This window comes from Candoia aspera, chromosome 4, assembly GCF_035149785.1.
Source record: "Candoia aspera isolate rCanAsp1 chromosome 4, rCanAsp1.hap2, whole genome shotgun sequence".
Lineage (NCBI taxonomy): Eukaryota > Metazoa > Chordata > Lepidosauria > Squamata > Boidae > Candoia > Candoia aspera.
The window spans coordinates 103,927,518-103,943,779 of record NC_086156.1 but is presented as its reverse complement, the minus strand read 5'-3'; the positions used below and the strand labels follow the sequence as shown (position 1 = coordinate 103,943,779).

At 44.1% G+C, this 16,262-nt stretch overlaps 1 protein-coding gene across 1 annotated transcript; it reads left to right on the top strand.

The window, feature by feature from the left end:
* The first annotated feature begins 976 nt into the window (after nt 1-976).
* LOC134496807 (vomeronasal type-2 receptor 26-like) lies at nt 977-10,525 on the top strand. The gene is made up of 5 exons (XM_063302520.1): nt 977-1,101; nt 3,076-3,367; nt 7,300-7,527; nt 9,025-9,151; nt 9,603-10,525. The coding sequence occupies exons 1-5, from the start codon at nt 977-979 to the stop codon at nt 10,523-10,525; spliced, it is 1,695 nt and encodes a 564-aa protein (XP_063158590.1).
* The last annotated feature ends 5,737 nt before the right edge of the window (nt 10,526-16,262 follow it).

Sequence of the window (16,262 nt, the reverse complement as noted above, 5' to 3'; positions counted from 1 at the left end):
TTGTCATGTGTGCCATTGCGCTGATGTCTTCAGCTCAACGGCACTCATGACAACTGGAAAGTTTTGGAAAAAGTGATTGCAGCCGATGATGATGATGACAACAACAACAACAATCACTATGCCTATGCCTATGCCTATGGCTGAACTATGGAAGACATCACATTCCCTCTAGGAAATAGTGGGAACAAAGCTATTCTGCCAGTAATGGTAGAAATCTTTAAGAGAAAGCCTTGTATTTCTTTAGAAGGGAAATTTGTTGCATTCCTTCAATAAACCCTTAAAAAAGGAGTGGCAGAAATGTGAGACAAATTTATTATTACCTATACACGAGGATTGCCACAATCAAATGTTTAGACTCAAATCTTGGAACCCGCCATGGAAACTTGGACAGCAATTAGTCAGAGAAGACTTTGACATTGAGACAGCATGGCATGCCAGGAGTGGGCAATTTCTAACCCAGATTGGTTTAATTTAGTGTCTGATCCAGCCCTTATGGCTCTGATCTCCCAAGGAAAAACTGGACTGCGCTTAATCAGATTTGAATTAATCATGGCAGGTGCCGATATTGGAAACATAAATGGGGGGCTCGTTGATAATCCTAACTGTGACTGTGGGAGCGTCCCGCAAACTTTACATCACATCACGATGGAATGTCCCCTCAGAAGGTTTCCTGGCTCCCTGCAAGAAGTACATCATCTCGAGGGTACGGCTGTCCAATGGCTAAACGATCTAGCTATCAGGGAGGCGGCTTCAACTGTTTCTGGAATGGGGGTGTCTGGCTGTAGTTAATGGCTTTCAATATGTGTGCAGGATTCCAATCTGAAGTGGGCAAAGCTGCTTTGCCTTCAGTGTGCTTATCAGCCTCCTCCTAAGAAGCCATGCCTTTTCCTGCTCTCACACGGTAGCCAAGTAGGTTCAGAAAACCTAAGGAGGGAGGGGATAGGGAGGTCCCACTTCAGATTGAAATACTGTACACATGGCCTTTGCAATGCTGTCCATACTGCAGCACATCCTCTCCATCCCAGACATTAATCCACCGCCAGACAGAGAGCCATGGGGAGGGAAGATAAAGGGAATCTTCCAGAACTTCAACCGTGGAAGGTAAAAGTTCCTGCAAGATTTTACCCTAAAAGGCTGGAGAGTGTTTCCACTACAACAAGGTAACATTGATCTTTTTGGAAGCATGTAGTGAAAACAGGCTTTAGGTAGGGAAAATCTGGAACTCATCCAGATCTATTTTCGGGAGAGGGAAAGACCTTTTAAAATCTTGCTATCGCCACACAACATAAGAAACATGGAATTTTTATATTGAGCTTCAAACTGCTCTTGATCTAGTCTTTTCTCCTACGGATTCTTTTGCCTGGTAACATAGCATCCTTGACATGGAAGAGGATTATTATAGTCTGTTGCTCATTTGTTGAGAAGACAAATTAACCACAAACACTTAAAACCTTCCTAACAATTGTATAGAAATTAGTCTAGAATACGATGAGGAAAGATAGCCTGGGAGATGAGAAGGAAGGACTTATCTGGTCATATTGGCTACTATCTATGACTTCTTGTTCTAACCACCATTGTTTTCTTTGTATTTAGAGATGAAGACTCAGTTCCCAAAATCCACTATGATCCCAAGGGAATTAATGTATTTCTTTCCTTACCTGATAAAGAACAGACAAGGGTTGTATTAGGACCATACAATTCCTCTAACTGGGAAAGGAATTGGACAGCTTTGGGGAAGGTGATTATCTACCCCCTAATTATCAAAATCACAGTGAATAACCTTGTTTCCTGTGGAAGCCCAGAGGCTAGTGAGACTGAGCAGATGTTAGTAATAACAACAATCACATAGTGCTCTGAAGGTTGTATTTTGAATCCCTCTAGTGCTAAGTGATATAACTGTAGCTATACAGAGGGCCAACCGAGATTGGATCTCATTGTTCCAGAGAAAGTGGGGTGATGAAGATGTGGCTGCTCTGCGGTGATTGGGGCCACCTTACTTTGGCATTCCAAGGCTGGGTGTTCCTGCTCCCCCTCCTTACCCTGCCTCAGACTTCGTTCAGCAAGATCCGTACCTCCACGTGTGGCAGCAAGCTAAGGTTTCCGTACAATTCCCCTGCTCCCTCCAGTGACATTACCATTGCAGAATTTGTCTCTACTCTATTTCCTCTACTGCCTTTACTCAACTTTATGGAACCCCCAGCAGGATTCTTCAGAGGATGGCAAGTACTCCTTTAAAAACAAAATGTGATCTGCTTTTCCAGTCTGCTTTACTGGGATCGAATTCAAGTGAATCTGGTAAAAATTGTTCCACTTTAGATGAGAATTAAATGGGACTATTATGTATATATCTCTCTCTTGGTTAAGGATAACTCAGCTATTAGAATAGTCCCCTGTAGTCCCCTGGTTTTTTCATCTGGGTGTTGCTATACTTGAATTAATCTGCTTATGGAAAAAACTTCTCTCTGGCAAGGACCCACCGGAGCACAATCACTCCCCCCCCTTCTGTATTTCAAATTAATGCTTGCTTTTATTTTAAATAGATTGAGCTTGTCTGACTTTTCTGCTTTTCATGTAGTAAGCCTCCTTGATTGATTGATTGATTGATTGATGCATGCAAAGGTGGGACATATTTAAATAAATGAACGTGATAAAATGTTACATCTTGAGTAACAAATTCCCCAACAGTTGGCACAGCCCATCGATTTCTGAGTGTCAGATTGCATAGCTGCCCAACACAGATGAAATTACCCTTTTTATGGCATGACCTGTTTTAAACTGCTCAAAATGCGATGCCCAAATAATCTTCAAACGACATTCAGACACTCCCCTTCAGCTCCTCATTCCATGCCTGCTTCAGCCCTGGGACATTTTAACTACTGCATTTCAACAATTAGAGTTTTTCTTTTCCAAAGAAGTGCTTCAGAAAACAAGGGCATACTTCACCTCTCTAATACTCATAAAGCAGACAGACACATCCTTTTTTGGCACAGAGAAAAGCATTATGAAAGCAGGCTATTTAATTAAAATGCTTGTCTCATTCTACAACGGTAGAACTAAATGAAACTCTTCTTGCAGGCCATTGCCTAAAAACTTTCAGCATGTCCTCGCCTTCACTTTTGCCATTCAGGAGATCAACATGAATGAGAACTTGTTACCCAACATCACCTTGGGCTCAAAAGTCTATGAAAATGCATTTAATCCACAGAAAGCCAGTGAGTATCTTTTGGGCCTCCTCTTCCTGGAACAAAGCTGTCCTCCCAATTATAATTCTGTAAAGGATCAGAAGCTCATGGCTGTCATTGGTGACCTCCCCTCTCCGAACACCATCCAGATGGCCAACATCTTGAATGCCTACAAGATTCCACAGGTATCTAGGCTCACATAATGCACAGGAAAGAAAAGAGGTGGTGGCTACAAAAAACTATATGAGGACAAAAAAAAAGGAGGGGGGGGACCAGAGAAATGCAAGGAATCAATTACCATTACAACAACAGTAATTCTTAATGAATATTGCATTTAGAATGGAAGAAACAGTGTAGCTGTCATTGTTTCCATGTTGCCACCGCAGTTTAAACCTCTTTATCATTAAATCAAATAAATGTAGCACTCGATATCTTACTGTTATAATATAAAATGCCAGATGAACGTTATTTGACTGCCACAATGGGTAACCAATACTCTCACATTCTTAATGAATAAGAACCCTCTCTTGTTACTCAGTTCTGTCTGCTCTCTATTTCGGGTGAGCGCAATCAAAGCCTGAGATGACTTTGTCCAAAAAGTGGCAAATGGAATGCTAATGGTGGTCGGGTTGCAAAAGTAGTGAGGATGGACTTGTTGATCCCCAAATTTAGTATTTATCTCTCCCCATCAAGACTTTTTATGGAAGCAAGGGCCAAAAGAAATCTGCTTACCCCCTGCTTTTGGTGTGTCTGCTGAAACACATACCATAGCTCACCTAAAATACATCATTATTATTCCCAAACTGCAGCTCAGTTACGGCTCTTTTGACCTTGCGTTGAGTGACAAAATTCAGTTTCCTTCTTTCTTCTGGATGACTCCAAATGAAAACCTCCAGTATGTTGGGATTATTCAGCTCTTGCAGTATTTTGGATGGAATTGGATTGGCCTCCTCATCCCAGAAGACATCACTGGAGAGAGGTTTTTCAGATTTATGAGACCCAGATTCATCCAGAGTGATATTTGCATTTCTTTAATTCAATTTATCCCAAGAGTGACAGATTATGAGCCCAGTACCTTCCGAAAGAATAACCTAAATAGCATAGCACTCTCCCTATGGTACAGTAAAATCAATGTAATACTTGTTTATGGAGATATGCAGTCTATGGAAGGCTTACGAATAATTCTGGAATGTTATGAAATTAAGGACAAGCTCCCAATAGAGAGGATTTGGATCATAACTGCTCAGTGGGATGTCACTTCTGTTTTTGAGCCCCATAAATTCACAGCATTGTCCTTCAATGGCAGCTTGTCCTTTACTCTACACACAAATGTGGTACCAGGCTTTCAGGAGTTCCTTGAGAACCTAAACCCACATCACTCTAAGGTGTCTTTCATACACAACTTCTGGTATACTGCATTTAGCTGTTCACTTCCAATGTATAATTTAAAAAGGTTAGACATAGCAAACTGCACTGGGAAAGAGGATCTAGGGAGGTTCCCTGGAACTGTCTTTGAAATGGAGATGTCTGGCCAGAGCTACAATATTTACAATGCTGTCTATGCTGTGGCACATGCTCTCCATGCCATGTATTCATCCAGAGCCAGGCAGAAGACAATGGACAAAGGAGAGAAGTTGAATTTGCTGGAAGTCCAACCTTGGCAGGTTAGTTATGGTGCCTTTCAATGGGAATGTAGCTATAATAACATGCTTATTTCAATTTACACAAACATCCTTAACAATATATGTTTTGACTACCCTCCCAGCCACATTTATCTGGAAGGGTCTGATTGAACGAAACATGATTTAGTTTCAAGTAGACATGGAAGGATTTACATCACTAGGCTTGTCATTCAGCTGCTCCTCTAGAGTGGAAGAATTATATTTGTAAGGTATGCTTTAACGCTGCTCTTTGTAATCTATTTCACGGTGAGTCATTTTTAGTTGTGTGGACGCTTTATGGTAACTTGGCAAAATGCTGATTTCCTGGACTTCTGGTGGGGACCAATAGCGGCTTGAGCAGTTTTTTTCCGCTGTCTGCAGACTGACCTGTCAGAGCAGCTTTTTTTCTTGGGCTCAGGGAAGCTTCCTTGGAGCCCAGAGGCGTTCTCTGTATTAAGGAGGACCCCAGGAATCACCCCTTGTGTTCTCCAGACAGCTGGTCACAGCCAGAAGACCGCAAAATGGCCTTTCACGATCAACTGGTAAGCGATCAGCTGCGAGGCAGGGCTGTCATCTTCTTCCCAAGCCGCTCTGAAGCCAAGCTGGACTTTAAAGCTGCCCACCCCATTTCTATAGCACTAAGGGGTTTTTCTTTGAATTTTACCAGAGATGCTTTCTACACCAAAGAAATGCGGAATCTCTTGCTGATTCTCATTATTTTTGAAAAATATTAACTCAGTAATTTGGCTTTTTATATATAATGTGTTAAATTGAGATTTAAGGAATTTTTTTTATTCCGTTTTTATTAAAGTGGTTTTTGAGCAATATAAAACTTTCTCTTCTTCATTGAATCTGCAGATTGGAGTTCTGATCTATTTGCTCTCACTTTCCCGTGGGAATGCTGTTTGTTATTTCTTTTTATTTTCCTGATTGGCCACACTGGAGATAAAAAGGCTGTTCAGTTACAGCATGAATGGCTTTACCTTCCCGGGGCACTAGCAGGCGCCATAATCGATCTTACTGTTAAGGAACAGGGAGGAAAATAATTCGATACTTAAAGATCGCTACAACGCTGTTATTCAAGTCTCGGAGCATTTCTCAGAATTTGTGGAGTCCAAATTATCCCAAGAATTGAGAGAAATTGATTGGGCTGAAAACTACCTGAAGGCTAAAGCGGTTTCTCCAAAGAAAACGATGAGAATTGGTGACTTATGTTTAGATAGTCAAGGGAAAATTGATTTGAAGATAGGAAGATTGTGTTGCCACAATCCTGATCAAGAAGGAGAATTAAATTATAGAGGCTGGAAGATTTGGGACGAATATTTGGGTTTTTTAAAGCAGGTTGTAGAATGTGAAATTGACAAGAAGAAAGCTCTGTACCTTCTCCTGAGTGCTCATTTCCTTTTGCAGTTCTGACTTTTAGAGTGGTTGCGCTAGAGATGGGAGCGATTTGTCCCCCAGCGGCCTCCTGCTCCCTTTCCAATCTTCAGGCCAACAAACCGTCCAAATCCAGTAAAAGGCCAGCTTTGTTTGCAACACTTTGGGGTTGAGTAGCAGAAGAAAAATTCTCTAAGGAACAGAGAAGGAAGAATTCCTGTGGGGAAAAAAATGGAATGTGGTTGGGGGCAGGGGTAGGATAGGAGGGCAACACTTGACTTACTCTAAGACAGGGTTTCTCAACCAGGCTTCCATGGAAGCCTGGGGTTCCACAAGAGGTCACTAGGCCTTCCCTGGGAGAATCTGATTTACTTAAAACATTACTTCAAATTTGGGAAACTTAACATTAAAGAGATAACTTTCATTCTTTATTTTTAGTTCAAGAACACTGTTAATGCATATATAGAGGCCTTCACATGAAACAAATATAATACTTTTGTAACTTCTGGCCTATATTTCAGCCTGAATGTGCTGGGGTTCCCCAAGGCCTAAAAATATATCAAGGGTTCCTCCAGGGTGAAAAGCTTGAGAAAGGCTGCTCTAAGATCTGTCTGTGAAAGCTTTTTCTCTCTCACGCTTGAAGAAAAACTGATTTAATCTGCCAAGGCTGCAATGGAACTTCTTAGCCATTTTATCTGGCACAGAATTCCAACGAATATGATGCTTTCTTGTGACCTCCATTGATTTCATGGCCATTTTGCTCTGGAATTGTGGGAAAGATCATTTTTTGGCAATCGGAATGCTTCAGGAGGTTTTTACCCCTCATGAAGTCCCAATTTTGCTTGGGGAATCTATCTGACAACATGTCCAATAATAATAAAGGAAAAGGAAAAAAAATACGAACATAGTCCTGCAAGGTAGACTTTCCAATTTGGGACACAGAAAACACTATTAACGCAAATGTTCGGATGTTCATAAAGAATCAAGCTCCACACTATTTGGTAAGTCACAGCATGGAACTGTGATTCCTATTGCCTGCTATTAGCACCAGTTTGTCACCTCTACCTCTTCTCTTTTAGCTTCGAGTCTTTCTGGAAAACCTCCACTTCAACAATAGTGCTGGGGAAGAAATAGCTTTCAATGAGAATGGAAACCTGGCAGCAAAATACGACATCATCAACTTGGTTACGTTCCCCAATCGATCCTTCCAGAAAGTCCAAGTTGGACTGATTGAGCCCCAGAGTTCTCGAAGGGAAGGGCTCACCATAAATACAACTGCGATTGCATGGAATCCCAAATTTAAGCAGGTGAGTTAAACAAACCCACCAAAAAAAGGGGAGTTCTTTCCTCAGTTCCTGAAATTCAAAGCAAGTAAACTGAGAGTGGTTCCAAGGTCACGTGATACCATCTCCCTGAATTTAGAACATCTTCTTTAGCCTGGAAAAATGATGAGGTTCTCAATTCTACATTACAATTTCAGGCCCTGGAGAAAGAGAACTCTGCTGACTGCAGCTTTGGATCAGCTTTGGGTCTAGAGGCCTCTTAAGAACTTATGTAACGTTCATGCCTTGAAAGCTGACATGGAAGGGAGGGTTCATCCTTCTTTTTTTAATAGAAATGTTATTAAAAATGACAATTACAGAAATAAAAACTAATACAAAAGAAAAGAATAAAAAGAAAAAATAGAAAGTGCAGAAAAGAAAGAAATAGAAATAGGAAAAAAAGAAAAAATAAGAATATAGTAAAGAAAAAGAAATATATAAAGAAATGACTTCCCCCTTCATCACAACAAGTATACACAATTTTAGTAGCTTAGTGCCATCTCTTAAAACACAGCAAATGATCTATTCTTCCCACGTCTCATCTCTTCTCTATAAAGAAATCCTTAAAGCCTCATCATTTCAGCCCTAATCAGCAAAAGTCTATTAAGGGTTACCAGAAATAACAACATATCTATATAAATCTTGATCAGATAAACCAACTTTATATTCCTTCCTTTTACTTTTAACAATCATGATCTTTAGTCCCTTCAAATCATGTCCTAGAACTTCATTTCTTTTCATTTTTTCTTTATCCCTCCTCACAAAGGTCTTCAAAGCTTTAACAAACCTCTTTTGTAAATCCAATATAGGAAAATTGTCCAGGTCACTCTCTTGGTTTGTTATTTGTATATCCCTTTTGATTATTAGGACATCAGCTGGTTTCTTTTGTATGTGCAGTGTAGCATCTTTTTTCATATCACTCTTATAGTGTAATGATTGCCTGTCATTTTTAAATCCACTTTCAAATAGTCTCAGTCTTGTCAGGTAAAACTTGTTCCTCTTTCATAACATCTTTTAAACCCAGCCTATCTACAGAAGCGGGCACCCTTAAAATTAATGTCTAGCTCTATATATCCTTTTATGTCCAATGTTAAAATATTTTTGCTCCATTCTGTATTAGGGAGTGAAATTTAAGTGTTCTTCTCCTTTAATTGTAATCTTTAGTTCCTTCTGGTTCCCTCTAGTATCCAACATTCAAAGTCTCATGCTTTGATCATGGTTTTTTTAAGAGTATTCCAAACATAATTATTTTCCCATGGAAAGGATTCTCATAATTAATTCCAAAATCTTACTTCAAATCCACCGGTTTCCCTCTCCTTTGCCTCAATCCAGAAAGCAGTCCTAGGAATTCAAAGTTGAGTAATAAAAGAAATTATAAGAAGCTGGTTGTTTCAGGGTTGATACTGAGAATGACTGTGGAATGATTGAGTAAACGCTAGGTTACCATCCATCTGAAGTATTTCCTTTTGCCATTCCCATTAGACACCACCTTCTTCGACCTGCGTGGAAAGCTGCCATCCTGGATACCGGAAATTAATTAGGGAGGGGAAACAGGTTTGCTGCTATGACTGTGCCCAGTGTTCAGAGGGAAGGATTTCCATCAAGACTGGTAAGAAAAAAATGTATATTTCTTTAAAAATTGCGCCCTACTCTAAAGTTTGGTTTTTTGGAGATAGTTTTAAAGAAAATAATAGAGTAGGTTTACTGGGATGTCTCACCTGCTTGGTTGTCTTAGTCCTTTTTTTAAATAGGAACTTTTCTTTATCCAGGGGCGTAATGTGTTCTTCAGGAAATGCAGTCTGCAGAACACAAAAATAAATTTTCAAAATGTTTTCCTACAGCAGAATTTTCAGAAGAGGTTTACTCTCTTCATATTAAGCCAATTCCACTTGTCAGATTCCCATTTCAAAGAGCTAACAGGGAAACCTGCTCCAAATACATCCACACTCTTATGTGAGAAAAGTCCAAACATACAGGTAGCTGCAGGAAGGAATCGTTGTTAAATCCTGAAGTACAATTCAGTGTGTAGAATGTTTCAAGATCTTGTTTATGGCTTTTAGATTCCAGCCAATGTGAGAAGTGCCCAGAAGAACAATATCCAAATGAGAAACAGCATCAATGTATTCCCAAAGCTTTCTCCTACTTATCCTACCGAGAAGTCCTGGGAACAGTTCTCGCTACCTGTGCAGTTTCTTTCTCTGCAATCACAGTTGTGGTGATGAGGATTTTCATCTGCTACCAGAACACTCCCATCGTCAAAGCCAACAACTGGGGCATCACCTGCACCCTCCTTTTCTCACTCCTGTTGTGTTTCCTCTGCTCCTTCCTGTTCCTTGGCTGCCCAGGGACAGTCACTTGCCTTCTTCGGCAGGCAGTTTTTGGAGTTGTCTTCTCCGTTGCAGTGTCTTGTGTGTTGGCCAAAACCATCACCGTGGTTCTGGCTTTCATGGCCACAAAGCCAGGGAATCATATGAGGAAGTGGGTAGGGAAAAGGCTGGCCATCTCCGTCATTCTTCTCTGCTCCTTTATTCAAATGACCATTTGTGCGGTGTGGCTGACAACGTCTCCCCCTTTCCCAGAGTTGGACATGCACTCCCGGAAGGGTGAGATCTTAGTGCAATGCAATGAAGGCTCAGAAATCATGTTCTATGTTGTGCTGGGCTACATGTGGCTTCTGGCCATCATCAGCTTCACGGTGGCCTTCTTTGCCCGGAAGTTGCCCGACAGTTTCAATGAAGCCAAGCTCATCACCTTCAGCATGCTGGCCTTCTGCAGTGTTTGGGTCTCCTTTGTGCCCACCTACCTGAGCACCAAGGGGACATCCGTGGTGGCTGTGGAGGTCTTCTCCATCTTGGCCTCAAGTGGTGGCTTGTTGGGTTGCATTTTCCTGCCCAAGTGCTACATTATCATGTTGAGACCAGAGCTGAACACCAGAGAGCAGCTAGTCAGGAAGAAGAATAGCATGGTTTCAAAAACTGGATAACAGATGCCCTAAATGCTTGGGGGAGGGGGTAGAAATGAAAATGAATGGATCAATGGATTTTATTCAAGAATCGTTATCATTTTTTCCATAATTTGATGTGCAAATTTGCAGATACACTTATTTGGTAGTGAAAGGGTGGTGTGTAACTTTTCCTAGGCTGAGGACCTAGTTAGGTAAAGGTAAAGGTTTCCCTTGACGTAAAGTCCAGTCGTGTCCGACTCTAGGGGGCGGTGCTCATCTCCGTTTCAAAGCCTTGGAGCCGGCGTTGTCCATAGGACACTTCCGGGTCATGTGGCCAGCATGACTCACGGAACGCCGTTACCTTCCCGCCGAAGCGGTACCAATTAATCTACTCACATTTGCATGTTTTCGAACTGCTTGGTGTGCAGGAGCTGGGACGAGCAACGGGAGCTCACCCCGCCCCCGGTTTCGAACCGCCGACCTTCCGATCGACAGCTCAGCGGTTTAACCCGCAGCGCCACCGCGTCCCTTGAGGACCTAGTTGGCCTTTCATAATTTAGCTGGAAATCTCACTCAAGAATACAGTTGTGTGGTTAGGACAAAACTAAATAGGGTATGTTTTGATTGACATTTAATGAGTAATGAGTTTATATGATAGTTTCCAGTTATCTAAAACATATTTCCCCTTTTCAAACTTGTATTGCTATTTACAGTAGAAGTACTACACCTTTTGAAAGTAATCAGGTGCCTTGTTCAAGGCTTCTGGGAACTGCCAAGGCCTCAGCATCTGCTTGTCTGCCCTAATTAATGCTGATCACAACTGTTCAAACCCAACTGAATTTTGAATTTTTCCCAGCCTGGTTGACTGGCCAAGCTTCAACATCTCCACATCCTTTTCACATTATGGCCGGAGCCTTGTACTGCCAATGACCTACAGCAAGCTAATGACAAGGCTGTGGCGGTGGCTGCATTCTGGCAGAGCAAAGTTTGATCTGGACGTGAAATAAGTAAATAAATTCACATTACGCTGAGTGCAGGCATGTCCCTTTGTTCAGAGCACCAAACACACCAGCAAGAGGGATTGCTTCCCCAGCCTGAAAGCAGTTGGTGTGCTGTGGAACTCTCTCCTCCCCGTCAGGTGGGCTTCGCAAAGTCCTGAAACCAGTGGTGTTTCCAGGGCTCCGCCTTTGGCCTGAGGTCCAGTTATCCACAGTCAGGAGGCTCGCACGTGGCCTTCGATGGCCGCACAACAGACACAATCTGAGTTCAGAAATCGATCCGTTGTGTGGTGGTGAAGGCGGTCAGCCAAGCCAAGACATCTTTAGGGAAGCTCACTTCATGATTTCGATTGATCAGTTTCACACAAAGACGGACATATTCCCCTGGTAAATGTGTTGAAGCATTAGCGTAACAGACGCAACTTCCATGCAATTCCTGAATTTAGATTGGTGCCATTATTAATGTAAAACGTGAAATTGAACCTGCCTGCTATATTCATCATTCTCTGGAAGGAAAACATATCCAGAATGTAGAAGTGGCTGCAGTGCCAAGAGGAAGGAACCTGTGGGTTGGGTTCTGCATGACTGAAATAACACACATGGCCAATGAAAACACCCCTTTAAATAAGAGCCGGGAGTCCATGTTAGATATGATGTGTTTGTACCACTTCCCAAAGTACATTTTTTGTCTTTGGAGCATCACTTCTCAGGTTACCTCACACATTCCCTGCTGACAACTTCCCTTTACTCGAGAGATAAACTGAACTAATGCTGTGAGGAACAGTTTTAACTAGAGGTTATTAGAAAGATTTGTGGGTTCCAGAAATTTAAAAATGGAAATCTAATTCATAACCAGTCCCTAAATTTATAAAATAACCCTTGAAGCTGAGAGTTTTTTGTGGTTATATATTAACTTGTCCATGAGTTGTGGAGCTGTGATTTCTATGATTTCAGGAATTGCTTGACTTATTCATTTATTATACTTAGTCTTATTTATATGTATATTTAACATAATGTATGTCATGTTTATATCTTCCGTTTTCTTTACCCATGGACCTTTGGCTATCATATGTTTCATTGTTCTAAACTGTTCTAAACATTGAATCTGAATGGATCTGTGCAGTAGTTTAATAAGCCAAGAGAGAAACAGTAAGCAATTAACAACCTTAGTTGTTTGAAAAGATGTTTTGGAGAGTTGGCTGGAGTCCTGGATTGGGGGCGGGGGGTTACCTCAGGCGAGATTGGAAATTGGGGAGTTGTTTGCTTGTAGCTAGAATTGCGTTAGGGTTTATGTTGTTGTTGTTTTGTATTTTATCTCTCTTTCACTGTGTGTTGAGTGTGTAGAACTTTGTCTTCCTTTGTCACCTTCAATAAAGTTGACTTTTGGGGGGAGGGAATCCTGGATTTGACTGGTTGCCTTCTAACACCCACCTCAGCTTGACTGAATGATCGACTCCCCAAAGTTTTGTTTGTTGTCTCTTCCCATAGTTTAGCCAAACTCAGGGCAAGGTGAGGATTTCCCCTTCAGTCCTCCCCTGGTTCCCTGTCTGGTGGGGAAGTAAGAAACTGGTCATAATGAAGTGGGGTGGTAGCGGAGGGGCCTCCTTTTCCACTCGTGTATGCCCAAGTGGGGGCTGTCTCAGAACTGGAGGGCCTGAAGGAAGGGGCTGGCTCAACACCAAGTGTGCCTTCATTATTGTACCATCCTTCCTCTTTATAACGTCCTTTTTCTGGCCAGCATTCTCTGTGGCAGAGAGACACAAGCTGAGCGACCTGTAGCCCCTCAAACCTTGAATGAGGCCCCTCAGGAACCTTCAGACAATTTACTGAATCATGACTGAAGGAGAAGTCATTAAATATAGGACTGGAAAGCAATCATTAATGGCATTTTAAAATAAATCAAATGAAATGAAATTTTGTTTCGTCCTGGCCACACTTACTACACTGTTGAGCACAGATCCCAGCCAACTGGTTCAGACCCAATAGGTGCTCAGCCTAAACAAAGTGGCATGCATCTCCTCTGAATCAAAAGCTAAAGAAGAGAACACTTGGCTGAGGGAGCTTTTCCAGTCCACTGGAAGGATTAGCCCTTTGTACAGCAATCCCTGAATTGCATTGTCGTGACAAAATGCTGCCCAAGTGCTGCAGCAGTGAGTAAAGACTGGGATTCAGAAACAACCCAAAAGCCTTTGAGGGCTTCAGGGCAGGCATGGGGTGGAGGGGAATGTTCTCCTTTTGCTGCCTGTGCAACCTGTGTTGTCCCACCAAAAGCAATTGTCAGAGCAAGACCTTTAGATCACCCTCAGTAGATCTTCAGTTGTAAAGCCAGATCGTCATTGCATTCCTGACATTTAAGTTCATCATCCTTCACTTTTCTCTCCCATTGTTCTGTATGTTGCCTCCCCAAATCTTTTCTTGGGCCCCAGTAGAAGCCCAAAAGGTACCCATTAATATCTGCCACCGCCCTGGTAAAGAGTGGTCAAAGGCAAGACTGGGATCATTGGTATTTTCTATAATTGGGTAAGAACTGGTGTCATGCACTGCCTACTGCTGAGTAAAGCACAGACACTGGTTCAGTTGAAGCAGGTTCTGTTTTATTCATCACGTAGTGTCAGTAGTAGAAAAAAGCTGAGAGTGACAGGAGCGCGCCGGTGCAGGGTTTAAATACCCCGCGCCGGTCAGCGCCCCCTCACTCAGGGTTACGTCATCCCCCCTTTGTCCAACATGCTGTCTTGCCGGTAGGTGAGGGGTTGCGAGGCCCCGCTGGTGCTCCGGAATCGCCCATCATCGGTTTCCTTATTCATCCGGTGATTGCTGTCAGCTGGGCGATCTCTGTTGCGCTAGCGCTAACAGCTTGGGTGTGCCTCGCGATCCGCTTAGCCTTTGTCTCTTCTTCTTTCTTCTTTGTGAGCTGATGGCTGCTTATCTTGAGCCCCTTCCCCTGCTTCCTCGTTATTGTCATGTGTGCCATTGCGCTGATGTCTTCAGCTCAACGGCACTCATGACATACTGCCCCCCTGTCCGAATAGTGCCCCCCCCCCGGCTTTCCGGTTTTTTACCAGGAGAGCTGTCAAAATGTTTTGTTTTTTTTTGAATTTCCCGCCGGAGTGTTTTCGACCCTCCCTTTGTTCCGCCCTCTACCTCGTGTCCATCTAGGGTGTGTTCCCAGTGCACATGCCCCGATCACACCCTGGGCGTGCGCATGCTCCGGCCACACCCTGCTTGTTTGGCTCAGTTCGGCGAGGAGAGAGGCGTGGCTGGTCGGGTGCTTATCAGCTCCAGGTAGGGCCCTTATTTTTATTCCATGTGCGTCGGCTTTGTTATGTGTGCTCCTGGGCGTTGCCCCCAGGCATGCACTGTTGACTTGATTGCCCCTCCCCCATGGGCCCGGGGCGGGGGGAGGGTGCTGGCGACCGCTTGTCACTCCCTCATGGGCCCAGGGCGGGGGGGTGAGTCCCGGGGGGGGGAGGTCCACCCAAGTCGCGGGCTTGGGGGGGCCCTTTCCCTTGGGGTGCGGTAGGCGGGGGGGCGTGGGGGAGGGGGTGTGCAGGTGCCGGTTTGCTTGTCTCGCCTTAGGCTTGTCGGGGTACGCCCGGTGAAATGCCCAGGTCAGGTCAGGCGCTTTAACGTTGTGCGCCGCCACCCATTCTGGGTGGGGGAAGTGTTTCCACCTGACCAAATAGTGTAAAGTTCCCCGTTGCCTGCGGGAGTCGAGTATGTCCCTTACTTCGAAGTGATGTTGGCCGTCGATCATCACCGGTGAGGGCAGTGGCGTGCTTGGGTGCCATCGAGAGGTAGTTGCAGGTTTCAGGAGGCTGGTGTGGAATACCGGGTGGAGTCTCCGTAGGTTGTGCGGCAGGTCCAGGCGTATTGCCACCGGGTTCACTATCTGTGTGACTCGGAGCGGCCCGATGTACTTAGGCCCCAGTTTTTTCGAGGGTTGGGGCGACTTTAGGAATTTGGTGGATAGGTAGACCATATCCCCAGCCTGGAACGTCGGTTGCTGGCGCCAGTGCTTGTCGACCTGCTCTTTGTAGGCCGCCTGTGCTTCCTTCAGCGCTGCCGTGATTATTGGCCACGATTCTGCAATCTTCCGTCCCCAGTCACTAGCGTCCACCTGGGGTCCCGGGGGTTGTGGTAGCTCCGGTATGGGGATGAAGTCGCACCCCGAGACTACTTCAAACGGAGTTTTCCCCATGCTCGTGTGGACGGCGTTGTTGTATGCGACTTCGGCGAACGGGAGCAGTTCGACCCAGTCGTCTTGGTGGTAGTTGGTGTATGAGCGTATAAATTGTTCTAGGGTGGCATTGAGGACCTCTGTGGCTCCATCCGTCTGGGGGTGCCAGGCCGTGGATAGGGCTTGTTGGGTGCCCGTCAGCTTTAGGAAGGCCCGCCAGAATTTAGAAGTGAATTGTGTGCCCCTGTCAGTCACGACACATGCGGGACATCCGTGTAACCTGTACACGTGTATGAGGAAGAGTTTGGCTAGTTGTTGTGCGGATGGGACCGATGTGCAGGGGATGAAGTGGGCCTGTTTCGAAAAGTAGTCTTTCACCACCCAAATGGTCGTTTTCTTCTGGCTGGGTGGGAGGTCTACTATAAAATCCATGGAGATTTCCTCCCATGGGCGGGAGGGTTCCGCCACCTGTTGTAAAAGTCCCGAGGGCTTGCCTGGTGCCCGTTTGGCTCTGGCGCACGTTGGGCAGGACGCTACGTAGGCTTTCACATCCTGTCTTAGTGCGGGCCACCAGAATTGACGCCTTGTTAGGTGCAGGGTC

Bases quoted from the DNA above. Each gene is read 5' to 3' on its own strand.
- LOC134496807 (XM_063302520.1), top strand. From the start codon at position 977: ATGGCCTTTGCAATGCTGTCCATACTGCAGCACATCCTCTCCATCCCA. The intron at 3,368-7,299 runs GTATCTAGGCTC...CTTCTCTTTTAG, and splicing joins ATGCCTACAAGATTCCACAG to CTTCGAGTCTTTCTGGAAAA. The intron at 9,152-9,602 runs GTAAGAAAAAAA...TATGGCTTTTAG, and splicing joins AAGGATTTCCATCAAGACTG to ATTCCAGCCAATGTGAGAAG.